The sequence below is a fragment of the Macaca thibetana genome, chromosome 4, assembly GCF_024542745.1.
Source record: "Macaca thibetana thibetana isolate TM-01 chromosome 4, ASM2454274v1, whole genome shotgun sequence".
Lineage (NCBI taxonomy): Eukaryota > Metazoa > Chordata > Mammalia > Primates > Cercopithecidae > Macaca > Macaca thibetana.
In genome coordinates this window covers 109,923,310-109,950,690 of record NC_065581.1, presented here as the reverse complement: position 1 = coordinate 109,950,690, position 27,381 = coordinate 109,923,310, and the positions used below count along the sequence as shown (strand labels likewise).

At 38.5% G+C, this 27,381-nt stretch overlaps 1 protein-coding gene across 9 annotated transcripts in view; it reads right to left on the bottom strand.

Moving 5' to 3' along the window:
- The window catches only part of IPCEF1 (interaction protein for cytohesin exchange factors 1), a 203,853-nt gene that overhangs the window by 18,108 nt on the left and 158,364 nt on the right, over positions 1-27,381 (bottom strand). For all 9 annotated transcript variants that reach the window (XM_050786801.1, XM_050786805.1, XM_050786802.1 and 6 more), the window contains one exon: positions 23,307-23,679. In XM_050786801.1, the coding sequence (XP_050642758.1) occupies positions 23,307-23,679 (373 nt within the window). The remainder of the gene's footprint in view (positions 1-23,306; positions 23,680-27,381) is intronic.

The window sequence follows — 27,381 nt, the reverse complement described above, 5'->3', positions numbered from 1 at the left end:
AGGCAGCAATACTTGCTGTTTTGCAACCTCCGCTGGTGATACCCAGGCAAACAGGGTCTGGAGTGCACCCAAGGGCAAACTCCAACAGACCTGCAGCTAAGGGACCTATCTGTTACAAGGAAAACTAACAAACAGAAAAGAATAACATCAACATCATCAGAAAGGACAACCACACCAAAACCCCATCCATATGTCACGAACATCAAAGACCAAAGGTAGATAAAACCACAAAGATGGGGAGAAACCAGAGTGGAAAGGCTGAAAATTCCAAAAACCAGAGAGCCTCTTCTCCTCCAAAGGAACACAACTCCTCACCAGCAAGGGAACAAAACTGGGTGGAGAATGAGTTTGACGAGTTGACAGAAGTAGGCTTCAGAAAGTCGATAATAACAAACTTCTCTGAGCTAAAGGAGCATGTTATAACCCATCGCAAGGAAGCTAAAATACTTGGAAAAAGATTAGATGAATGGCTAACTAGAATAATCAGTGTAGAGAAGAGTTCAATGGCCTGATGGTGCTGAAAACCACAGTACAAGAACTTGGTGAAGCATACACAAGCTTCAACAGCGGATTCGATCAAGTGGAAGAAAGGATATCAGTGATTGAAGATCAAATTAATGAAATAAAGCAAGAAGACAAAATTAGAGAAAAAAGAATGGAAAGAAACGAACGAAGCCTCCAAGAAATATGGGACTATGTGAAAAGACCAAATCTACATTTGACTGGTGTACCTGAAAGTGACGGGGAGAACGGAACCAAATTGGAAAACACTCTTCAGGATATTATCCAGGAGAACTTCCCCAACCTAGCAAGGCAGGCCAACATTCAAATTCAGGAAATACAGAGAACACCACAAAGATACTTCTTGAGAAGAGCAACCCTGAGACACATAACTGTGAGAGTCATCAAGGTTGAAATTAAGGAAAAAATGTTAAGGGCAGCCATAGAGAAAGGTTGGGTTACCCACAAAGGGAAGCCCATCAGACAAACAGTGGATCTCTCTTGGCAGAAACCCTACAAGCCAGAAGAGAGTGGGGGCCAATATTCAACATTCTTAAAGAAAAGAATTTCCAACCCAGAATTTCATGTCCAGCCAAACTAAGCTTCATAAGTGAAGGAGAAATAAAATCCTTTACAGACAAGCAAATGCTGAGAGATTTTGTCACCACCAGGCCTGCCTTATAAGAGCTCCTAAAGGAAGCACTAAACATGGAAAGACACAACTGGTACCAGCCACTGCAAAAACATGCCGAATTGAAAAGACCATCAATGCTAGGAAGAAACTGCATCAATTAACGGGTGAAAAAAACAACTAGCATCATAATGACAGGATCAAATTCACACATAACAATACTAACCTTAAATGTAAATGGGCTAAACGTCCCAATTAAAAGACACAGACTGGAAAATTGGATAAAGAGTCAAGACCCACCAGTGTGCTGTATTCAGAGACCCACCTCACGTGCAAAGACACACATAGGCTCAGAATAAAGGGATGGAGGAAGATCTACCAAGCAAATGCAAAGCAAATAAAGCAGGGGTTGCAATCCAGGTCTCTGATAAAACAGACTTTAAACCAACAAAGATCAAAAGAGACAAAGAAGGCCATTACATATGGTAAAGGGATCAATTCAACAAGAAGAGCTAACTATCCTAAATATATATGCACCCAAGACAGGAGCACCCAGATTCATAAAGCAAGTCCTTAGAGACCTACAAAGAGACTTAGACTCTCACACAATAATAATGGGAGACTTTACCACCCCGCAGTCAATGTTATACAGATCAACAAGACAGAAAATTAACAAGGATATCCAGGACTTGAACTCAGCTCTGGACCAAGTAGACCTGACAGACATCTACATAACTCTCCACCCCAAATCAACAGAACATACATTCTTCTCAGCACCACATCACACTTATTCTAAAGTTGACCAAATAATTGGAAGTAAAACACTCCACAGCAAATGTAAAAAAATAGATATCAAGACAAACTGTCTCTCAGACCCCAGTGCAATCAAATTACAATTCAGGGTTAAGAAACTCACTCAAAACTGCACAACTACACAGAAACTGAACAATCTGCTCCTGAATGACTACTGGGTACATAACGAAATGAAGGCAGAAATAAAGATGTTCTTTGAAACCAATGAGAACGAAGACACAACATACCAGAATCTCTGGGACACATTTGAAGCAGTGTTTATAGGGAAATTTACAGCACTAAATGCCCACAAGAGAAAGCAAGGAAGATCTAAAGTTGACACCCTAACATCACAATTAAAAGAACCAGAGAAGTAAGAACAAACAAATTCAAAAGCTAGCAGAAGAAATAACTAAGATCAGAGCAGAACCAGAACTGAAGGAGATAGAGACACAAAAAACCCTTCAAAAAATCAGTGAATCCAGGAGCTGTTTTTCTTGAAAAGATCAACAAAATAGATAGAATGGTAGCAGCACTAATAAAGAAGAAAAGAAAGAAGAATCAAATAGACACAATAAAAAATGATAAAGGGGATATCACCACTGATCCCACAGAAATACAAACTACCATCAGAGAATACTATAAACACCTATACACAAATAAACTAGAAAGTCTAGAAGAAGTTGAGAAATTCCTGGACACATACACCCTCCCAAGACTAAACCAGGAAGAAGTTGAATCTCTGAATAAACTAATAATAGCTTCTGAAAATTGAGGCGATAATTAATAGCCTACCAACCAAAAAAAGTCCAAGACCAGACAGATTCACAGCCGAATTCTACCAGAGGTACAAAGAGGAGTTGGTACCATTCCTTCTGAAACTATTCCAATCAACAGAAAAAGAGGGAATCTTCTCAAACTCATTTTATGAGGCCAGCATCATCATGATACCAAAGCCTGGCAGAGACACAACAAAAAAAGAGAATTTTAGGCCAATATCCCCAAAGAACATTGATGTAAAAATCCTCAATAAAATACTGGCAAACCGAATCCAGCAGCACATCAAAAAGCTTATCCACCATGATCAAGTGGGCTTCATCCCTGGGATGCAAGGCTGCTTCAATGTATGCAAATCAATAGACATAATCCATCACATAAACAGAACCAATGACAAAAACTACATGATTATCTCAATAGATGCAGAAAAGTCCTTCGACAAAAATCAACAGCCTGTCATGCTACAAACTCTCAATAAACTAGGTATTGATGGAATGTATCTGAAAATAATAAGAGCTATTTATGACAAACCCACAGCCAATATCATACTGAATGGGCAAAAATGGGAAGCATTCCCTTAGAAAACTGGCATAAGACAAGGATGCCCTCTCTCACCACTCCTATTCAACATAGTAATGGAAGTTCTGGCCTGGACAATCAAGCAAGAGAAAGAAATAAAGTGTATTCAATTACGAAAAGAGGAGGTCAAATTGTCTGTTTGCAGATGACATGATTGTATATTTAGAAAACCCTATTATCTCAGCCCAAAGTCTCCTTAAGCTGATAAGCAACTTCAGCAAAGTCTCAGGATACAAAATCAATGTGCAAAAATCACAAGCATTCCTATACACCAATAACAGACAGAGAGCAAAATCATGAGTGAACTCCCATTCACAATTGCCACAAAGAGAATAAATACCTAGGAATCCAACTTACAAGGGACGTGAAGGACCTCTTCAAGGAGAACTACAAACCACTACTCAGTGAAATAAAAGAAGACACAAACAAACAGAAGAACATTCCATGCTCATGGATAGGAAGATTCAGTATCATGAAAATGGTCATACTGCCCAAGGTAATTTATAGATTCAATGCTATCCCCATCAAGCTACCACTGAGCTTCTTCACAGAATTGGAAAAAACTACTTTAAATTTCATATGGAACCAAAAGGATCCTGCATAACCAAGACAATCCTAAACAAAAAGAACAAAGCTGGAGGCATCACACTACCTGACTTCAAACTATACTACAAGGCCACAATAACCAAAACAGCATGGTACTGGTACCAAAACAGATATATAGACCAATGGAACAGAACAGAGGACTCAGAAATAACACCACACATCCACAACCATCTGATCTTTGAGAAAACCTGACAAAAACAAACAACAGGGAAAGGATTCCCTATTTAATAAATGGTGCTGGGAAAACTGGCTAGCCATATGCACAAAGCTGAAACTGGATTGCTTCCTTACACCTTATACAAAAATTAACGCAAGATGGATTAAAGACTTAAACATAAGACCTAAAATCATAAAAACCCTAGAAGAAAACCTAGGCAATACCATTCAGGACACAGGCATGGGCAAAGACTTCATAACTAAACACCGAAAGCAATGGCAAAAAAAACCAAAATTGACAAATGGGATCTAATTAAACTAAAGAGCTTCTGCACAGCCAAAGAAACTATCATCGAAGTGAACGGGCAACCTACAGAATGAGAGAAAATCTTTGCAATCTATCCATCTGGCAAAGGGCTAATATCCAGAATCTACAAAGAACTTAAACAAATTCACAAGAGAAAAACAAACAACCCCATCAAAAAGTGGGCAAAGGATATGAACAGACTCTTCTCAAAAGAAGACATTTATGCAGCCAACAGACATAGAAAAATGCTCCTTATCACTCGTCATCAGAGAAATGCAAATCAAAACCACAATGAGATACCATCTCACGCCAGTTAGAATGGTGATCATTAAAAAGTCAGGAAACAACAGATGCTGGAGAGGATGTGCAGAAATAGGAACACTTTTACACAGTTGGTGGGAGTGTAAATTAGTTCAACCATTGTGGAAGACAGTGTGGCGATTCCTCAAGGATCTAGAACTAGAAATACCATTCAAGCCAGCAATCCCATTACTGGGTATATACCCAAAGGATTATAAATCATGCCACTATAAAGACACATGCACACATATGTTTATTGTGGCATTATTCACAATAGCAAAGACTTGTAACCAACCCAAATGTCCATCAATAATAGACTGGATAAAGAAAATGTGGCACATATTCACCATGGAATACTATGTAGCCATAAAAAAGGATGAGTTCATGTCCTTTAGAGGGACATAGATGAAGCTGGAAACCATCATTCTCAGCAAAATATCACAAGGACAGAAAACCAAACACTGCATGTTCTCACGCATAAATGGGAGTTGAACAATGAGGACACATGGACACAGGAAGAGGAACATCACACACCGGGGCCTGTTAGTAGGTGGGGGACTGGGGGAGGGGTGGCATTAGGAGAAATACCTAATGTAAATGACAAGTTGATGGGTGCAGCAAACCAACATGGCACATGTATACCTATGTAACAAACCTGCACGTCATGCACATGTACCCTAGAACTTAAAGCGTAATAATAATAAAATTATTACATTAAAATCACATATCTGATTCAATACCTATTAAATCAGTAAAGATAAAAATAACTTTAGAATCTTGGGATAGCATGGCATATAATATATTCCCTACGTGAAAAATAAATGGAACTTCCTTTTGGATAGTTTTATTATTATTTAATGTATTTACATGAAGATATATGATCTTTATGTTAAAAATATCAAAGGGTATCTTCCTCCCCCTCTTCCATTTCTTTTTCTAACTTAAACTTTGGGTTGGGCAGCTGTGTACATATAAATATAACTTGATCTTCTAATAAATAACTAAACTTTAAAATTAACAAACAGATAAAGTGAACCTGTTGCGGTAACCAGACATGAAAACAGAATTCATCCAAAATTTCATATATTATGTTCGAAAAAACGAACATCTTCTATTTAAATTCATCCAAAAATGAGATGATGGCAAGAAGTATGTACGTTCAGATAGGATTAAAGCTGTTCAAGAAATGAGAAAAAAATGAAAGGCAAATTATCACTCAGCTTCCTGCCTCTCAGCCATCCCTCTCTCCTCAGAGAAAGCCTGGGACTGAAAGACTAGGTGTCTGACCCCTAATAACCTGATTCCAGAATCACCCACAAGCATAGAACAGTAAAAATAATAAATGCTGGTGTTAGGAGTCAAGAAAATACCCCTATTGGCTGTTTTGTGTGTCGCAATCTAAGAAGTCTACACTCTTAGACTAAGTACTCAGGGGATGCACCTGTGCCCCAGGTCCACGATTCAGTCAGGGACATTATATTGTTTTAATTGTTGCTAATGGCTGGTGCTTAGATCTTCACAGGGCCATAAAATGAACATCCAATTATAATGGAAGCAGGTGATAAGTAGGATCATAGGACAAAAACAGACCCAAAAGGTACAAGTGCAAAACGAAACACAGCTTGTACCTGACCCCAAAGCAAATGTGAGAATCTTTCTCAATTGCTATACTAAGACCACAGCAGGCTTGTCAAACCTTTCTGGCTACCCTTGTACCTCCCAAAAGGCTTTTCAGTAAAGCAGTGTTTTTAAAATTTCCCTTTTGCTTTTTATATATTTTTCTAAATTAGAATTTCATAGTAGAAAACACTACATTATTTCTCTTACCTTACAAGATCATAAAGAGCAAAGAAAACAGATCGGCAGGAAAGACTGCTTGCCTCTCTCCCATTGGAGACAGGAGCCAAATTAATTATTTCCACTCCCCTTATCTTCTGAAGCAAAATAAATGAATTTTGTCTGACAGTCAAGTGTTTCCAATGCAATTTTTATCCTTCCTTTCTAGTGTATATTTTAGTCTTCCTACATAAAACAGCAGGACTTTGATTCTGCCACAGAAGACGCTTTAAAGTCTATCTTACCTCACCTCACACATGTTTTGTCAAGGAAGACGAAAACTATTTTTATTTTATGGATGAGAAAAATAAAGACTCCAGAAAAACAGTAAGTGATCTTTTCAAAATGCAAATTAGTGATGGAGTTAAGAATAAACGTTCACTTTCACACCGTGCAGAACCATGCCCTTCTAGAGCAGTCCTCTCAAACTTTAACAGGCACTCACCTAGGAATCTTGTTAAAATGTAGATTCCATTTGAGTTCATCTGGGATGGTGCCGAGATTGTAAATTTTTAACAAGCTCCTAAGTGATGCTGGAATTGCTGGTCCATGAACCATACTTGAGTAACAAGGCCAGTCTGTTAGCAATTTTTCATGCAACGCTAGCCTCAGGTCATTGGAAGAGAAAGCGACTAGAGTTACAACCAGCATACTGAGATTTGTCCATAAAGCAGCACTCTGTACTATCTCTTAATTAAAAAACCAGAACACAGAATGAAAGAAAATTTGGCTTTGCTCAAAGGAATATGTCCAAAATCCCTGCTTAAAAGTGTCAGTGCCTCATATGTTGAGTTGGTAGGAATGTGGGTTAATGTCAGTGACCCTTCACATTTGTTACACTAACTTAGAATGTCTCAAGGGGTCAGACTCCTAAACTTTCTTTAAACATAGGTCAGCTATCTAACTAGTTAGACTCAAGAAAGGATATATACACACACACACACACACACACACACAAAATATATATATATATACACACACATATATAATATATATATATATATACTGAGCTAGTTTAACAACAACAAAACAACAACAAAAAACAACAAAAACATATATATATATATATTTTTTTTTTTTTAAAAACAAGATCCTTCTTGGTGACATTAGCAAATGAGACAAAACAACATTTTTAACCAAGTTAGAAGTTCACTTCTTTCCAAGATCGTGCCAAATGAATCTGCCGCTCCCTTCTCCTCCTCCTCCATACTCCAGTCTATTGTCTGCTCTGACAGCACAGGCATGCCCCAGTAGGCCCGGAATTTGGCTGTCAAGAACACTGTATGCAGATTATCTCTTTAAACGCTATATTTTCAACTTTGCCTCCCCCACTATCTTATTTTTGGTCTTTCCTTGTGCTTTCTAGAATGTGGCTGTTTATTTTCTACTCAGAACCTAAACGCTGGATTCAGAAGACAGGAGGGGAATTCATATGCCATATTTCCTATCAGAATTTGAAAGGAAATTTGTTTCAGATTAGGAAAGTCTAAATGATGTTCCAGGGAAGATAATTTTAGTTCCCCAACATGCAACACTTGGAAAAGTTTAGGTAGAAAACAGCATTTCCTGTTCATATGCAATGTTCTAAGTGCCTGAGAAAGAAAAGACCGTGGAAGGCACTTGTCACTAAGAGCAGAAAAAACTATATAGTCATTTGGGTATTTTGCATACACTTTAAGGCTTTACAAATGTCATTTAATATAGCACCTGATGCCAAAAGATCAGAAGAATTGTATAGGCTTCCTCCAATTAGTAAATTTGACAACTCTACAACACAGCAAAAGATTTGAAATCATAATGATAGATTTAAATTATTTAATTAAGAAAAAAAAATCTGGATAACTCATTTTAGTAGCGAGGACACTACTGACCAACAACATTGGCATAGTATAATTTGAGAGAGAAATCTATTTTTGCTGCTGTTGGGTAGAGATAACGATCATACGCTGAGTTTTTACTATGTGATATGCACTGTGTTAATTCTTAGACCAACATTATTTCATTATCTTTTAACACTTCTATGAGAAAAGTATTATTAACCCTGATATAAAAGGCAGGATATCAAGACATAGAAAGATTAAAACTCTTTCACCAAATTCACAAAGAGACAAACCTAGGTTCTGACTCCAAAGCTCATTTTCTTAAATACTATGCTATAAATTTACATAGCTATACTATGCTATGAATATATATTTGATGCATTCTTTCGAATAAAACTCAATGAAGACTATATATTTCCAATCAGACAATATATAGTCCCTGAGATGGTAGTTGACTGAACTGGACAGACCAAGGCTCAGATCCCTGCTTGAACTACTACATCTTCAAAGAGGGCAATCCCCACCCAGAGCCTCTGCTGCTGAGGTGCCCAGGTTTTGTACCTCAAATTCTGTCTCCACAAGGCCACAGGGCACAAGACCTGAGAGTAGAAAATTGATAAGCCAGCCAGCAATCTAGGACACAAACCACAAAATCAGATTACCTTCCTGGGGCCTTGAACTGGACACTTGGGGATCATGAACCAGTTGAATCAAAAGCAGAAGGTAATAATCATAAACGCATGTGTACAAGACTGCAACCATGTATTAAACAGAGGTATGAGTGCTTAGAAGAAGAGAATGTCAAGTTGGGAGAACACTCTAGTTGGGAAAGGTGAGGTGATTTTAAAAGGTGGCAGGTTTGTAACAAACCTGCACATCCTGTGCATGTATCCCAGAACTTAAACTTAAAATAAATTAATTTTTTTTAAAAAGATGGCAGATAAAATAAATTCCATGAGAAACTAAACATATTGAGAGAGAGAGAGAGAAAACACCCAGGTATAAAGCTAATGTTTTTACTTGTGCTCTCATGAATCTGAGACAATAGTAGTTTCACTTTGATTTCCCTCATTTTCCTCTATTTGTTTTACCTTCTCTGCCAGAGTCATATACGTATCTTCTCTCATGTGTTCGATGTTTCTATTAAGACAGCTCAAGACTCTTCTACTGTATTATTGCTTTTATTGATAAGAACAAACCTAGTCTATTGGGTGATCTTTAATGGTTGTTTTGTTGTTGTTATTATTGAATCTCGAGGCAATCGTTTCCTGAAATAATCTTAAGTTGACTCCATTGCTCAACTATCTGATTAAGTAGCTTTATATTCTTAAAACAAATATTTCATTTGTTTTTAAATTTTACTCTTCCAAATATATGAGCACCCAGGATAAGGCAAGATATTTAAAGTAGACATAAAATTACTACATTTGCCCATATGCCAAGAAAGCAGAAAACGTTGGTGTGCATAAAAGACACTTGATCCTTTTTTCTCTTTTTAAAATACGTTAATGAGGTAGAGGCTGAATGAGAACAAAATGGTAGCAGTGGGTGGGAAGCTGGAAAATCACCTAAATTCTAGGATACGAATCCAATGCATTGTAGATAAACATGTCAGCTGTGGCCCCCAAACCCACTGGATCCATCAACCATGTGGATCCATGATGGGGACAAGTGAATACAAAGGGTAAAAATGAAAATTTTAGAAAAAGGAAAGGGATGAGGCTAGGGGACACTTCAGGCCAAGAACAGAGAGGAAAGAGAAAGGAAGAAGTTAGCTTATCTCAGTTTCACTGGGCAGAATATGAAGGTTGGAACAGATAAATGCCATTATCTTTTTTTTTTTCTTTTTTTTGAAACAGGGTCTCGCTCTGTTGCCCAGGTTGGAGTGCAGTGGTGCGATCTCGGTTCACTGCAACCACTGCCTCCTTGGTTCAAGTTACTATCCTGCCTCAGCTTCTCGAGTAGCTGGGACTACAGGTGCGCACCACCACACCCGGCTAATTTTTTGTATTTTTAGAAGAGATGGGGTTTCACCATGTTAGCCAGGATGGTCTCGATCTCCTGACCTCATGATCCGCCCACCTCAGCCTCCCAAAGTGCTGGGATTACAGGCGTGAGCCACCGCACCAGCTGCCCTTATCTTTTCAAGATGGCACTCTCATTCCCTTACCGCTATGACTATTATCTACTGCAATCTATGCACTTGCATAACATGATCTAACTAGTTAGATATACCATATTCATGGATGACTTAAAGCTTTAAAGGTAGTACTTCTTGCCAAATTAATCTAAACATTTGAGAAATTTTTGACCAAAATCCAAAAATTATATTCTAAATACAACCTGAAAATTAAATTCACAAGATTACCTGAATGATCGTGCCAAGGAGACTCTACAGAATACCAAAGAATGCTTTAGGCCGGGCGCGGTGGCTCAAGCCTGTAATCCCAGCACTTTGGGAGGCCGAGACGGGCGGATCACGAGGTCAGGAGATCGAGACCATCCTGGCTAACACGGTGAAACCCCGTCTCTGCTAAAAAATACAAAAAACTAGCCGGGCGCGGTGGCGGGCGCCTGTAGTCCCAACTACTCGGGAGGCTGAGGCAGGAGAATGGCGTGAACCCGGGAGGCGGAGCTTGCAGTGAGCTGAGATCCGGCCACTGCACTCCAGCCTGGGCGGCAGAGCCAGACTCTGTCTCAAAAAAAAAAAAAAAAAAAAAAAAAAAAAAAAAAAAAAAAAGCATGGCTTTTAACAACCACTGAATCTATCACACGTGCTGTTTCCTACTGTTTCCCTACCAGTCTCTCCCCTCAGTGTTAGCTCTATGGGACTGTTTATTTTGGCTTTTGCTTGCTTTTTGCCCAGCTCATGGCATGGTGCTTGGCATAATAAAAAGCACTTGACAAATATTGTTGAATGAATGGAGTTCCCACACCCAGTGATATCATAACAGTATTTACATGCTTCTATTTCTAGCGTTAGGTGGGTGACCTGTACTACTCCACCAGTAGTTATTGAAAAACATGTAACATCATGATTGTCGAAGGAGAGAAATTATCTTAGTTATACGTGGCTTGGCTCACATATGTCTAACTCAACCCTGTGTCTTGCTGATTACTCAGAATTATTCTTAGGTATTAAGTTGATTAGAATCTCAGGCTGTGGAGTCAAACAGAACTGCATTTCAGATACAACTTTCACACTTACTAGTAACATGATTGTTTTAAGCTATTTACTTAGTCAGTTTAAGCCCTAGTAAAATAGATATATTTTTCTTCTTCCATAAAATAGAGGTGATGAAAAAGTACCTACTTCTAACTTGGTGGTAGAAGTGATGAAAAAGTACCTAATTCTGACATGGTGGCAGAGTAGGAACACAGAAACCTTTCTGTCTGAGATCAAGCAACCACAAAAACGCCCATAATCGCTATTTCTATCAGCATTGTACTTTGGATCTATCCAAAACAAGAAAAATAAGTAAAAGATACAGTGTTTGGAAAGGAAAAAAGCAAAACCATTATCATTTGTAGAAATATGATCATACACATAAAAAAGTAGGATAATTACTAGAATTAAAATGAGAATTTAGAAAGCTTGATTCTTAAAAATGCATTTGAAACCTAATTGCATTCATGTACACCAGCAATAGTTATAAAATGAAAAAGAGAAAAATTGATTTTAAAAATAGCATTTAAAAATATGAAATATATAGCACTAAATCTAACAAATATTTTCAAGACTTTTAATAGAAAATATAAATTGTGAAATTTTATTATAAGATGCAAGAAAGACAAATAAATGGAGAGAGTTAAAGAGACCAATTTCATGTACTGGAAAATTTTAGACTATAACAATTTCTGTTTCCCCCAGATTGAATCTAAAAACGTAACTGAATTCGCGCCAAAGTCCCACAGACTGTGTGTCTGCATGCCTGTGTATGTGTGTGTATGTGTGGGTAATTTCACAGTCGATTCTAAAAGGTATATGGAGGTTAAAATGGCCAAGAGTATCCTAAACACCCTTGAAAAAAAGAACAAAGTAAGAAAACACGTGTTGCCAGATTTTAAAACTTATTTTGTAAAAAGAATGGTATGAGCCAGGGTAGACAAAATAGCCCACTGGCGACTTACGTGGACGTTTGGGAGAAAAATGGCGTGTACAGAAATGATACTAGGAAAATTATATGTGCATATGGAGTAAGGTGATATTGTATCTCATTCATGGAACACATCAAAATAATTCCAAGTGGACTAAAGTTTATAAAATATGGAAGAATGTCTTTAAGATACCAGTGTAGGGAGAAATTTCTTAATACCATAAAAAGCATTTAACCATAAAGGAAAGGATAGATCATTTTAATCACCTTAAAACTGAGTTCTACTTATTAAAAGATACTACTTTACAAGAAAAGTGAAGTAAAAATGTAGAAAATATATTTGCAATATGTTAAACTGTCAATGAAGGAGTATCCAGAATGTATACATTCCTAGAAATCCATTGGAAAAACAAAAATACACCTATGGGTAAAAGAGTGAAATAAACACTCTTAGATGTGCTAATCCATAATCAAGATTACCACCTGCCAAGTTTGCAAAAATTTAGAAACTCAACATTACCAGTGAGGATGTGGGGCTCTGAGAGCGCTCACCCATGCTGAAGAGATGTGTTTTGGTGGAACCAATTTATAAAGCAATTTCATCTAGTAAAGTTGAAAACAGGCATACATCATGGCCAGCAATTCCATTTCCAGGTATATACCCGTAGAGAAACGCAGGCATATGTGGACCAAAATGGATATGTAAGAGTTTTCATTAAGAACATTTAAAGACAAGCCAGAGACTGAAAGAAAATATTTGCAAAACACACAAATAAAGGACTTTATAATAGAGAGACGATAGCAAATAACAGTGTAGTATATAGTTCAAGATAGCTGGAAGAGAAGATTTTGAATGTGGTTACCACAAATAAATAATAAATGCTTACAGTGATGGATATAGTATTACCCAGATTTGATCATTATACTAGTATAATGAATATATTCATGCATTGAAACATCACACTGGGCCGGGTATGGTGGCTGACGCCTGTAATCCAAGCACTTTGGGAGGCCGAGGTGAGTGGATCACCTGAGGTCAGGAGTTTGAGTCCAGCCTGGCCAACATGGTGAAACCCTGTCTCTACTAAAAATACAAAAATTAGCTGGGCATGGTGGCTGTAATAGGGAGGCTGAGGCGGGAGAATCACTGGAATCTGAGAGACGGAGGTTGTAGTGAGCCAAGATTGCACCACTGCACTCCAGCCTGGGTGACAGAGTAAGACTCAGTCTCAAATAAAATTACAAAAAAGAAACATCACACTGTACCACACTAATATGTACAATTGTTTTAGGTCAATTACAGGTAAGAAATTAAATAAAAATAAAAAACAAACTGTTATCAATTATAGGTAATTGATCTTACCTATCAATTACAGGTAAGAAATTAAATAAAAATAAAAAACAAACTATAAACTATCTTGTAGACAATAATGTATCATCAAACTGAATATTCTGCTCTCATGTATTTCCTATACTTATATTGACCTAGTTTGAATCTGGTCCCAAAAACTCACAAAATATACAACTGTCGCCAACATCACATAAGCAAAAATCATTAACTTGTACATGTAGAGTAATAAAATGACGTTTCACGTTAAAAATATTATTCATATACACACACATACAAAGACTCAAAAGAAAACAAAAAGCTAATGAAAAAAATAGGCAAAAGATCTCAACAGATACCTCACCAAAGAAAATATATATGAAAATTGATAAATTCTGAGCAGCCACCTTATATTAAAGATTTATATGCCATAAATAGCAAAAATATATTTATATGCCATAAATATTTTTATATGTCATAAATATATTTATATGCCATAAATAGCAAAAAAGCATCTGAAAAGATGCTCAACATCATGAGTCTTTAGGGAATTCTAAATTAAAACAATGAAATGTTACTATCCACCTACTGGCATGGCAAAAACCCAAAACACAGACAACACCAACCGTTGGCAAGGATGTGAAGCAACAGGAACTCTCATTCATTGATAGTGGGAATGCAAAATGGTATAGCCACTTTGCAAGACAGTTTGGCATCTCTTATAAACTTATACATATTCTTACCATACAATCCAGCAATTGTACTCATTGGTATTTACCCCAAAGAGTTGAAACTTGCATCCATGCAATAATCTGCGCCCACATGTTTCTAGCAGGGTTATTCATAATTTTAAAAACTTGGAAGCTACAAAGATGTCTTTCAATAGGTGAATGAGTAACAAACTGTGATGTATCCATACAATGGAATATTATTCAATGATTAAAAAGTAACCTATCAAGCCACAAAAGACTTAGAAGAAGCTTAAATTCATATTACCAAATGAAAGAAGCCAATCTGAAAAGGGTACATACCATATGATTGCAACTATGTGACATTCTGGAAAAGGTAAAATTAAAGAGGTAGTAAAAAAGATGAGTGGTTGTCAGGTTCTTGGAGGAAGGGTAGAAGGATGAATAGATGGAGCACAGAGGATGTTTTTTATGGCAGTGAAACTGGTCTGTATGATACTGTAATAGTAGATACATGACGTTATACATTTGTCAAAACCCATAGAACTGTACAACATAAAGAGTGAACCCTATGCCAGGCGCAGTGGCTCACACCTGTAATCCCAACACTTTGGGAGGCCGAGGAGGGTGGATCACCTGAGGTCAGGGGTTTGAGACCAGCCTGGTCAACATAGTGAAACCCCATCTCTACTGAAAATACAAAAATTAGCCAGGCATGGTGGTGAGCGCCTGTAATCCTAGCTATTCGGGAGGCTGAGGCAGGAGAATCGCTTGAACCCAGTAGACAGAGGTCTCAGTGAGCCAAGATCATGCCACTCCATTCCAGCCAGGGCGACAGAGTGAGACTTTGCCTCAAAGAAAAAAGAAAAAAACCCTAATGTAAACCATAGACTTTAGTTAATAAAAAAAGTATGAATATTTATTGCCAGTTGTAACAAATGAACCAAACTAATGCAAGGTGTTGATAATAGAGGAGACTGTGTATGGAATGGAGGGGGCACATGTAAACTCCGCACCTTCTGCTAAATTTTTTTTTTTTTTTTTTTTTTTGAGACGGAGTCTCGCTCTGTCACCCAGGCTGGAGTGCGGTGGCCGGATCTCAGCTCACTGCAAGCTCCGCCTCCCGGGTTCATGCCATTCTCCTGCCTCAGCCTCCCGAGTAGCTGGGACTACAGGTGCCCGCCACCTCGCCCGGCTAGTTTTTTGTATTTTTTTTTAGTAGAGACGGGGTTTCACCGTGTTAGCCAGGATGGTCTCGATCTCCTGACCTCATGATCCGCCCGTCTCGGCCTCCCAAAGTGCTGGGATTACAGGCGTGAGCCACCGCGCCTGGCCTAAATTTTTTTATAAATCGAAAACTGCTCTACAAAGTTAAGCCTATTAATTTAAAAATAAGAATGTCCACAGCAGCATTTAACATAAGAGCCCACAACTGAAAAAAAAGAGTGCTCACCAATAGTAGATACATTTATTGTTGTATAGTAAAACAATGGAGTACTATAAAACAATGAAAATGAATGAATTCCAGCTAGATACAGAGGATATTACAAGGGGTTTCTGCCATTATGCCTGCATTTCTCTAGGGGTATACACCTGGAAATGGAATTGCTGGCCATGATGTATGCCTATCTTCAACTTTACTAGATGATGACAAATTGCTTTCTAAATTGTTTCCACCAAAATATATCTCTTCAGCATGGGTGAGCACTCTCAATACCCCACACCCTCACAAGTAATTTGCTGGCTAATTTATGTTTCATGGCCCAAATGGTGGCCACATGGCTATTGTTTGTGTGTACATTCATGTGTGTGTATTTATGGGGCACTTTAGATAGAGAGAGAACACTCTTCTATGCATATGATACTTTTCAGTATAATTAACAATTTCCATGAAACAGAAGAAATGATGAAGCATATAAATATCAAGAGTCATGAAAAGAACTAGAAAACCAAGCATTTGAACTTAATTAAACCAAAAAGCTTCTGCACAGCAAAAGAAACAATCAGCAGAGTAAACAGGCAACCCACAGAGTGGGAGAAAATCTTCACAATCTGTACATCTGACAAAGGACCAATATCCAGAATCTACAATGAACACAAACAAATTAGAAAGAAAAACAAACAATCCTATCAAAAAGTGGTCTAAGGACATGACCAGACAGTTCTCAAAAGAAGATATACAAATGGCCAACAAACAAGAAATGCTCAGTTAGTGATGGAAACCACTAATTGTCAGGGAAATGCAAATCAAAACCACAATGTGACACCACCTTGTTCCTGCAAGAATGTCCATAATCAAAAAATAATAGATGTTGGCATGGACGTGGTGGGTAGGGATCACTTTTACACTGCTGGTGGGAATGTAAACTAGTACAACCAATATGGAAAACAGTGTGAAGATTCCTTAAAGAACTAAAAGCAGAACTACAATTTGATCCAGCAATCCTACTACTGGATATCTACTCAGGGGAAAGGAAGTCATTATACGAAAAAAGATACTTGCATGCATGTTTACAGCAGCACAATTCGCAATTGCTAAAATATGGAACCAGCCCAAATGCCCATCAATCAACGAGTGGATAAAGAAATTGTGGTACATATATACCATAGAATACTACTCAGCCATAAAAAGAAACCAAATAACGGCATTCACAGCAATCTTGGATGGAATTGGAGGCCATTATTCTAAGTGAAGTAACTCAGGAATGGAAAACCAAAATTATATGTTCTCATTCATAAGTGGGAGCTAAGCTATGAGGATGCAAAGGCATGATAAAATGGACTTTGGGGACTCGGGGGAAAGGGTAAGAGGGAGGTGAGGAATAGAAGACTACAAGTTGGGTTCAATGTATGCTGCTGAGATGATGGGTGCACCAAAATCTCAGAAATCACCACTGCAGAACTCATTGATATAACCAAACATCACCACCTGTTCCCCAAAAACCTATGGAAATAAAAAATTAAAAATAAATAAAAATACACATCTATCTGCATATACTTTTACTCTCCTGCTAATGAGTAAATAATAATGACATCAATAACATCAAAAAAGAAAGAAAACCAAGGATTTAATCACCAAGAAGAAGTTATAAGATAGAGAAGAAAAATTGAAGACCCCTCTAATAACTTTCCAACCCTCTATGCCACTAGATCACATGATAAGCAAAACAAACACTTCTGCTTTGGTGCCAGACTGACAAGGAGGAGATGCCTGTGACAGGTCACTTTGGCTCAAAGCCACATCAATTTAGAAATGATCCCAGCATCAAACATGACAATACTCCCTATTTTTTTCTTCCAGTGCTGTTTTCCATACTCTATACAGACAAAAAGTGCTCAAAATATTGTTGACAACACACTATTCTAGTAGCATAGTATTAAAAGGGATGTCCAACATGACAAACTTCAAAGACTTATTTCTGTCATGACAGACGCAGTTTTCATCTGTAACAAATGTGGTATTCTGGGCAGGAATTTGTGCATGAGCAGTGGTACACCTAGCGTACTTAACGCCCAGGGCAGATCACTGTTAATACCCATTCCTCAATATTTCAAACTGTTTTACATCTAAAATCATGGTGGCTCATATCTGTAATTCCAGCACTTTGGGAGGCCAAGGTGGGTGGATCACCTGAGGTCAGGAGTTCGAGACCAGCCTGACCAACATGGAGAAACCCCATCTCTGCTAAAAATACAAAATTAGCTGGGTGTGGTGGCGCATGCCTGTAATCCCAGCTACTCGGGAGGCTGAGGCAGGAGAATCACTTGAACCCAGGAGGCAGAGGTTGCAGGAACCAGGAGCTGAGATTGTGCCATGGCACTCCAGCCTGGGCAACAAGAGTGAAACTCCATCTAAAATATAAAATAAAATAAAATAATAAAATAAAATCCTCACCTCTAAATTTACTCATTTCTGAGTGGAAGATTCCTCTTACCTTATTCACATTCTGTCTCCTCTGAACCTACTACCTTCCTTTTTCAATTATGACCTCCAACTCCTCAACCCCTCCTACTTCTTTCAAACTGTCATCGCCACTCTAAGCTTTATACCTCCAAATTCTAGATTACATTTGTCACCATCTCCCATACCTTTGCCCCAGTGACTTCCCACCACCTACCACTCGTAACTCCTAGCTTCAGGAAAAATTGTAGGAAGTAGGATGAAAAACAAAGATGATGCAAAATCTGAGTACTATGAATGGCCTAGTTAAATCACACAAATTTGCAGGTAACTTAATCAGCACGACTTCATGACAACTCACGGAGATCTTTAGCCACATGACACAGGATCAGAGAAAGCAGGTGGTGAGTCACCCATGCCTGAGATCAATGCCATTGATGCCAATGATCATATATTAAAGGTTTTCTCAATATCAAATGATACTTCACAAAACAAGATTACTAGGAAATGTTCTAGGAACAAAATTAAGTGCTAAGGATACAAAAACCAAGATCAGTCTTCACCCTGATAGGTATGCTGCAGAACCTCTCATCTCCCCTTTCCTTCCCCTCTCCACTGCCGCCTCCTACGCAGGCTCCCTAAACCCTCTCATGTCGTGTCTCCCCTTATTCTATTCTTCCCTGCACTCTACAGCTCAATCATTTTTCTAAAGCGTACTTCCAACTCACCCTGATTAGAAATGGTCATCCATTAGCTATTGAAATTAAGGAACACCTACCCCAGTATTCAACCTCAACCAAATGTCCTTTCCATCCCCTTTTCCAGTGCCTCCCTTCTCGATGTATAGATCTTGCCACTTAGATGAGATCTTGTCTTGGGTCCCTGCTCTCTTTTAAACCTCTGGAGTGCTCTGTATCTCTTCTGTGGCACCTGTTTTACTCTGCTTTCTTGTGTTAAATGTGTCTAGTTCCTCCCACTCAGCCCATCAGTGTTAACATTTTTGAGACCAGAATTGTACCTTGTTTACAATTTTTTTTTTTTTTTTTTTTTTTTTTTTTTTGAGATGGAGTCTTGCTCTGTCATCCAGGCTGGGGTACAGTGGCATGATCTCAGCTCACTGCAACCTCTGCCTCACGGGTTCAAGCAATTCTCCTGCCTCAGCCTCCAGAGTAGCTGGGATTACAGGTGTGCGCCACCACACCTGGCTACTTTTTGTATTTTTAGTACAGACAGGGTTTCACCATGTTGGCCAGGCTGGTCTCAAACTCCTGACATCATGATCCGTCCGCCTCAGCCTCACAAAGTGCTGGGATTACAGGCATGAGCCACCGTGCCCAGCCTCTCTTGTTCACATTTTATTCACTTCAGCACAAAGTACATCAGTACATGTATGTTAGGTACTCAAAAAAAAATGATAGATGCACAATATAATAATGCAAAATTAAATGGAGTCCAGTTTTTGACTTATTTTTTATTACATACTCACTTCCTGAGGAGGCATACTACATGATTCCAACAGCAACACTCAAAGTAGCTAGCTGAAGTACTGTTTCACACTCAGATTGTGTATAATTTTGTTAATACTTTTTAAATCCTAAAATCTGGCTCATTCATGTCACTTTCCTGAAATGTCCTGCATGCTCTAGAATGCTTGTCTCTTCTTTAACAATTTTTTTAAAAATTAAGCTTGTTATCTACATGACTCCCAGATCAATTCTGGCTGTGCTTGTACCCGATAATTTGTTTGTATAAATTGGGTATTAGTTTTATTCGCTTATTAAATTGGGTATTAGTCTTATTCGCTGACATACAGCTTTTCAGCACCCAGAGTAAGGTTTCTCCATTCATTAAGTAGAAGTGACATTGTCTCCGCATTGTCAGCAGGTAGTGTGTGTTGTACATATGTCTGGAAAGACACACTGTGTGACTTACTATCACACAGGCATAAGTCACGGCTCAAAAAACTTCTAACAAAAGAAATGAGGAGCACAGGGTAAAATTGAGATGAAATGAACATGTCATTAACCCTCTCACCTCTTTTCCCATTATGCTTTGTGAAATTAATCAGTGAATAATTCCTAGAGCTCTGGAACCTGGAACTCTCAGCGAAGAAAGGCAATAGGACACAATTAACACCCTGATTTTATTTTTTTAATAGCTTACATACACTACAGGAGGAAATGTCTAACAGAGTATTTAAATTCAGCATAAAATCCTAGCAACCACAATTTTAATTGCATACTGACTGCAAAAGTATTTCTTTCATTGTCTAAATAAAAGGAAGGCTATAATACGTACTGTCTGCTTATTTCAGGACTCAGTTATTCATCTTTAAGAATCTTTGCTAGGATGAAAGACTCTTTCTCCAGCAAATGCATCTTGAGACCAGGACTTAATCTTTTAAAATCCTAACTCTCCTTTTGACCTATGTTAAGACTTCTATCCCTGACATAAAAGCACCTTGAACAATTTCAGACACTAGAATTTCAAGAATTTTTTATTAGTAACTCAAAAACATTACCTTTTAAAAGTCACAAAAATGAAAAGCTACCTTTGTCTGCAACACATAAACACACATGTAAAAAAAAATGCACAATATGAAATTTGATTACTCAACAGCAAGTCATCACAAATGCAAGCAAAGATTGGGTTGCTGTTTCCATAGAGATGACTTTAAGTGGTTCAGTTCTTCTGGGAATTTAACCAAATCCCCAGCAGCAGAAGAAAATCATCAGCAAAAATTCTGCAACATATGGCAACTGCCAACAAATCAATGAGAAACAAAAAGAAAAAAACTTCCATTTTATTTTCCTTTTTAATAAGAGGAATACCGTCACTTTGAGCTGTTTGAAGAAGTGTACAGATTTTGCTGGGCACTCTGCGTGTAACTCAAAACTAAATAATACCAGGTTGCTTCATTCTTACATTTAAAGGGCTGTTGGTATCCAGCCAGGCTCTACAGCACATGCAATCCTGGAATGATATTTAGCCAGGAACAAGGACTGTTGCATCTTCCCATGACTCTCTGGCTATGGTCCTAAAAGAAAACTCTCAACCTCCAGGGTTATCTCTTGGGAAAGAATGCAAATGGGATTTTATTCTCTAGTATGTTTTTGAAGCTATGCTCATATTGGGGTGTGTGTGTGCGTGTGTGTGTGTGTGTGAGAAATTTTTTTTAGTTCTACTTATGACCCAATGATTAAAGTAAGTGTTTGTAGGAGAAAAATAATAGATGTAGTACTTTGTATTATTTTCTTTAGTTCCACCAGTCCTATATCTGGAAGTCTCTTCTAAGTATCAAGGTAGAGGTCATCTAGTTCAAGATACTTAAATCATCTCTTCACTATATCTTTTCAAGAACAAGAGTTGTGATCAATACTCAATAGGTAATCAATATTCAATGAAAATGGTTGTCTCAGAATGAGTAAACAACTCCAGTGATAAGAAATGCATTACTTTCCAAGGAACCCATTCTATTTTGAACATCTCACATCAAAAAAAAGTTCTTATGCTGAGCTTCAGTCTATCTCCTTTTGACTTGCACCACTGAGCTCAATTTTGTGCTTCCAAGGAGATACAATTAAGCTCGATACTTTGTCCAAATGACAGCACCTCACAAACCTGAGGGCGGGTTCAGACTACTCTTCCTCACAGTCTAATCTTTAGTCCTCTCCATTCCTCAGTGATAAAGTTTCTTTTCTCCTCCCTATGCTACTCATTCACCTCTAGAAATAGGTTGGTTTGCCAATGACTTTATTCACTCCAGTTCTTCTAATGTAAAATAGACAGTTGGCCTAAGAGGGGAGGGGTATAAGAAAAATAGGCCAGACAGGTCTGTGTAAAGCATCCTTAGGTAAGGCCTCACAGAGTGGTGACAACTGTTGTAACCTAGAGAATTAGTTACCAGGCTGAGTATTCAAATTTACATACTTTTAAAATACGATACACACACACACTGTCACACACACACACACACACACACCTTGGTCTGCAGTTGTGATCCTTGGCCAAATTACTCTGGTACCAAAAATTAAATTAGCAGGGTACCCATCTGAAATTTGAGAACTTAAAGAAAGATTCCCTGACTAGACTAGAGGAGAGGAGAGAACAGTCATCTGCGTCATTAGACACTCTGGCAAGTGATTATGGGAATTTAGCAAATCAACTTTCTCTCAATGGCACACCAAAAATATACAAACCAAACTCATCGTTCTTTAACTGCTCAGTATCTTCCATCAGGTAACCGTGTTTTACAGAAGAATGAATAGCGCACAATCAGAAAAGACGCGTCATGATTGAACAGTAATAAAAACAAGCTAGTCCTGAATAAACGATAAGGACCAGTTATCAGAGTATTTTTTAAACCTCATATTATCAACTTCATCACACAATTAATTATTTCCTTTGTTAAGATGTAAAATGTTTTTTGAATGCGTAAGTTGTGCTCTCCTTTATATATAAAGGTTCTAATGATGCACAAAGTACGCGCAAATTGTCTGTCTTCCCATTAACCACACAGGAACATTCAGAAGACGATGGGCTAAGAATTAGATGCTGTCTGGGGCACAGCCCAGGGAAAGTGGCTGCTCTAAGCTCATTTTGAACTATTAAGGTGATGTTATGAATACAAGACTACAAAATCCTAACTCAACCACCACAAGCTCCAGTGCATGGGACATGGGACCAAAAACAAAGAGGCAAGTTTTTTCTCCAATTGGTGGAAAAGTATCATTATTTTATGATCACATGTCTTAGAGTTCTGAAGCAGTTGGTTAGTGACACTTATAGCAAGTAATTAGTGACCTAGTAGCTGGAGTTGTCCACATGCAAACTCCTCTACAAAGCAATCTCTGGGCATAGCCCCACTTGACTAATTATTGAATCATCGTGCATGAGTTTAACCATTGTTGTTACAAATTAATATCACAGTTCCATACACACACAAATACTCACTCTCTAACGAAGAAAAAAGAATTTCTTGGTTTACCTTTGTCCATGATCTTTGATCCAGCAGGCTTATCCGGGACAGTAAGATGGTCATGATTGCTACTTAATGAAGAAGTATCATCACTAGATAAAGAGTTCAAAAATCCACTTTCTGATGTGACAAAGCTGTTTTCCCGGGCCTTGTGGCTGCCTGCCTCTGAGGGTGCAGGTGAATGAACTTGTACAGCAAACATTATTGGTTGTCCCTCATCTTCAGCAGCAGACGAACTGTTAACTGTGTCGGGCAAGGATTGTCTCTCTTTAGATAAGGAGGAAGGAAAACTGCTGGGTGTCTTCATTGTATTTTCCAGAGAAGAGAAAGAACACGATGTTCCACTCAGGCTGGGTGAGGATGAAGATGCCTGCTGTGCAGCCTATTTTTTTTCACAAATAAAACCAAAAAAAAAAAAAAGAATAAAAGACATCATGATTAAACCATCATTCTCTACCTTTCATTTTCAATCACGGTGTCCCTGTGTTATTTCAAAAAGTGACCAATAATAAAACAGTCAAAAGTAAAGGCATGATATTTATTTCTGTTTGACACACACTAGGATTTCATTCTCCAAAACTGATTTATATAACTTTACATTCACTGTTCTAGGATCTGAAAAAAATCTCCTTATCATGATCTGTCCTATTCTTCAACACTCCCCAGAAACTTAAAAGGCCTCTTTTGGGAATCCTTCAGAATACTGCATTACACTTTGAGCAAAATATAATTTGCATCTATCACTTAATTCACACTGATGGAACAAAAAAAGGTAATTATGAAAAAGGAGAGGCTGGGTGCGACGGCTCATGCCTGTAATCCCAGCACTTTAGAAGGCTGAGAGGGGCGGATCACCTGAGGCTGGGAGTTCGAGATCAGCCCGGCCAACACATTGAAACCCCATCTCTACTAAAAAATTAGCCTGGCGTGGTGGCACATGCCTGTAGTCCCAGCTATTCAGGTGACTGAGGCAAGAGAATCACTTTAACCTGGGAGGCAGAGATTGCAGCAAGCTAAGATCATGCCACTGCACTCCAGTCTGGGCGACAGAGCAAGATGCTGCCTCCAAAAAAGAAAAAGAGAACAAAAGCTGGAGCCATTCCAGAAACAAAATACGAACTTAAACCCTTGAACATCGCTCACGTATTCCTTAGTGCATTAAAAGCCTTGGCGACATTTTCATCAGTACAGAGAGAAAACATCAAAGCAACATCACCAATGATATGATTGGCTCTGTGTCCCTACGCAAATCTCACCTCAAATTGTAATCCCCACATGTTGAGGGAGGGACCTGATGGGAGGTGACTGGATCATGGGGGTGGTTTCCCGCATGCTGTTCTCATGATAGTGAGTGAGTTCTCATGAGATCTGATGGTTTAAGAGTATTTGGTAGTTCCCACCTCACTCACTCTTTCTCCTGCCACCATGTAAGATGTGCCTTGTTTCCCCTTTGCCTTCCTCCAGGATTGTAAGTTTCCTGAGGCCTCCTCAGCCATGTGGAACTGTGAATCAATTAAAATCTCTTTTCTTTATAAATTACCCAGTCTCGGGTAGTTCTTTATAGCAGTGTGAAAATTGGCTAATATAACCAACAAGGATACTCTTGGAAAGAACTTGATTTCTTCTGAGATTTTTGTCTTTACTACATTTTGATGCTGAAATACATGCCTTCTTTTAAAAAAAATGGTGACAGTACATATAAGCCTTTGTCTCTTTGGAGTTTTCTTTTTTTAATGTCCTATGTGGCAAAATAAAGATTCAGCAACTCTATCTTGTTTCTCCATTTTTAATTTTATTGACCAATAAAATCCAAAAATCTAGATTCCAGTGCTCTGTGGATCACCCTGTATCTCCAACAGCAGATAAGACAGAGAAGGCATTTTATGGTTCAGTTGCATTATATCATCCTATGGGACATGCCTGTCAACGTCAAGCATTCAAAACTCCAAGGAAGGCCAGGCACAGTGGCTCATGCCTGTAATCCCAGCACTTTGGGAGGCCGAGACAGGCAGATCTCTTGAGGCCAGGAGTTCAAGACCAGCCTGGCCAACATGGTGAAACCCCGTCTCTACTAAAATTATAATAATTAGCCAGCCAGGCGTGGTGGCTCATGCCTGTAATCTCAGCTACTTGGGAGGCTGAGGCAGGAGAATCACTTGAACTCAGGAAGCGGAAGTTGCAGTAAGCCAAGATCATGTGATTATACTCCAGCCTGGGCAACAGAGTGAGACCCCATCTCAAAAAAACAAAAACAAACAAACTCCAAGGAAGTGTCAGGAAGGTTGATAGAGAGAGGAAGCCAAAGAGCAAAGTAGGATCCTCCTCAAAAACCTCAGAATCATTGCAACTAATTCAGAAGAGCTGACTTTCTTCCAAATCAATATGGGCCCCAGGAAATTTGTAGATTCTGAGCTCTGAGTTTTGATGGGGGAAGCCAATATTTACCCAATGTGTGCCCAATTAGCTCCATGCTAGACATAGATTGTCAGATAATCAAGAAATACACTTTTAAGTAGCATGACATCAAAATCTCTAGTTAAGATACTAACTAATCACACATATCTTCTCAATAATCATATAGTGGCATAGACATAAAAAAAAATCCATTCAGGAATATGTCAAGTATCTTGTAAACTGGTTACCTTACATCCCTTAGATCTTTAATAACCAAGAGATCAAAGATCTGTAATTTCAATAAAACCCTAGTTATCTAGAAGAGGAAATGCACTACCCCCAAATTGTCTAAATAAATGACAAGAACAGTTTACTTATTAGCAGGATCTACAAAATAAATATTAACAAAAATATCCATTCTGGCCCAGTCCTGACACGTTCCCCTATTGTGAGCTATTTTAGTAAAACTCAACTTCTATGTGATCAACTTCCTTTTTTGAAACAACACCAAACATGAGCTTTTCCTGTTACTCCTGCTGACTCTACTTTAAATTAGATTATAGCAAACCAGGCTATTTGAACAGCAGACCATGTACACAGGTGCTACAGCATTGTCTGTAAGGTTTTTGAACCTCAAAACTCTGCAAAGTGTCAAGACCTGTTAAATGAGCATCAGAAAGATCTGTGAAGTGTCATCCTGTTTGTGGTGCGACTCAAACACAGTGCAAATGCTCTCTCAATCCATTTTCTCTAGGCACCAGGCACCACTTATAAATTTCACTTTTAAATGGAGAAAAGATGAATGAGGGGAAAAAAAAGAAAGAGAGAGAAAGAAGAAATAAGAAGACTTGGAGAAGAGGAAAAGGCAAATGAGAAAGCGACTATATGTTCAGGTCGGGGGAGTTTTCATTGGAAAAGAGATTGACAAAATACAAATCAAAGTGAACCTGGAGTTTCATTTCCAAGGATTCAGTATGAAAACACACTTTAAAGACCATGTAGTGCTAAGGCATGGCTCATTATTTCTAACATTATGGAGAAACCAATAGCCAACATCAAGCATAGAACTCTTAGCTCAGTGCCTTCTGTGAACCATCTGCACAATATACTCATAAAGCTCCCCAATGAAGATCACATGAAAGAAGAAGGCAGTGCTAGTCTCTCCTCTCCGCCCCACCTCTATTGGTAAATATGAGCCCATCCTTTGTGTGTCTGTTCAAACACCAACTCCTCCAGGAAGCCTTCTCTGATAGTCTCAGAGCTAGGTAGTTGCTTTGCCTGGTGCTTCTGGGCTTATTTCTATCATAATAGGTGGAATGTCATTTTGTGTATCAACTTACACAGTTGTCCCTTGAACAGTAGGGATTCAAACTGCACACGTTCACTTAAGCACAGACATTTTTCCAATAAATACAGTCGGCCCTCTGTGTCCATGGATTCCAAATCCACAACCAAATGGGGATGAAGACAGCATTTGCGGGATGCGGGATGAGCAACTCGAGGATACAGAGAGTCGACTTTTCGTTTAGGTGGGTTCTGCAGGATCCACTGTGGGACTTGAGTATACACAGACTTTGGTCTCCATGGGGTTCCTGAAACTAAACCCCCACAGATACCAAGGGACGACTGGATTGCAACTACTGATTGACTGTTCATCTTTTTGATGAGCTACCTGAGAACAGGCCGGTTT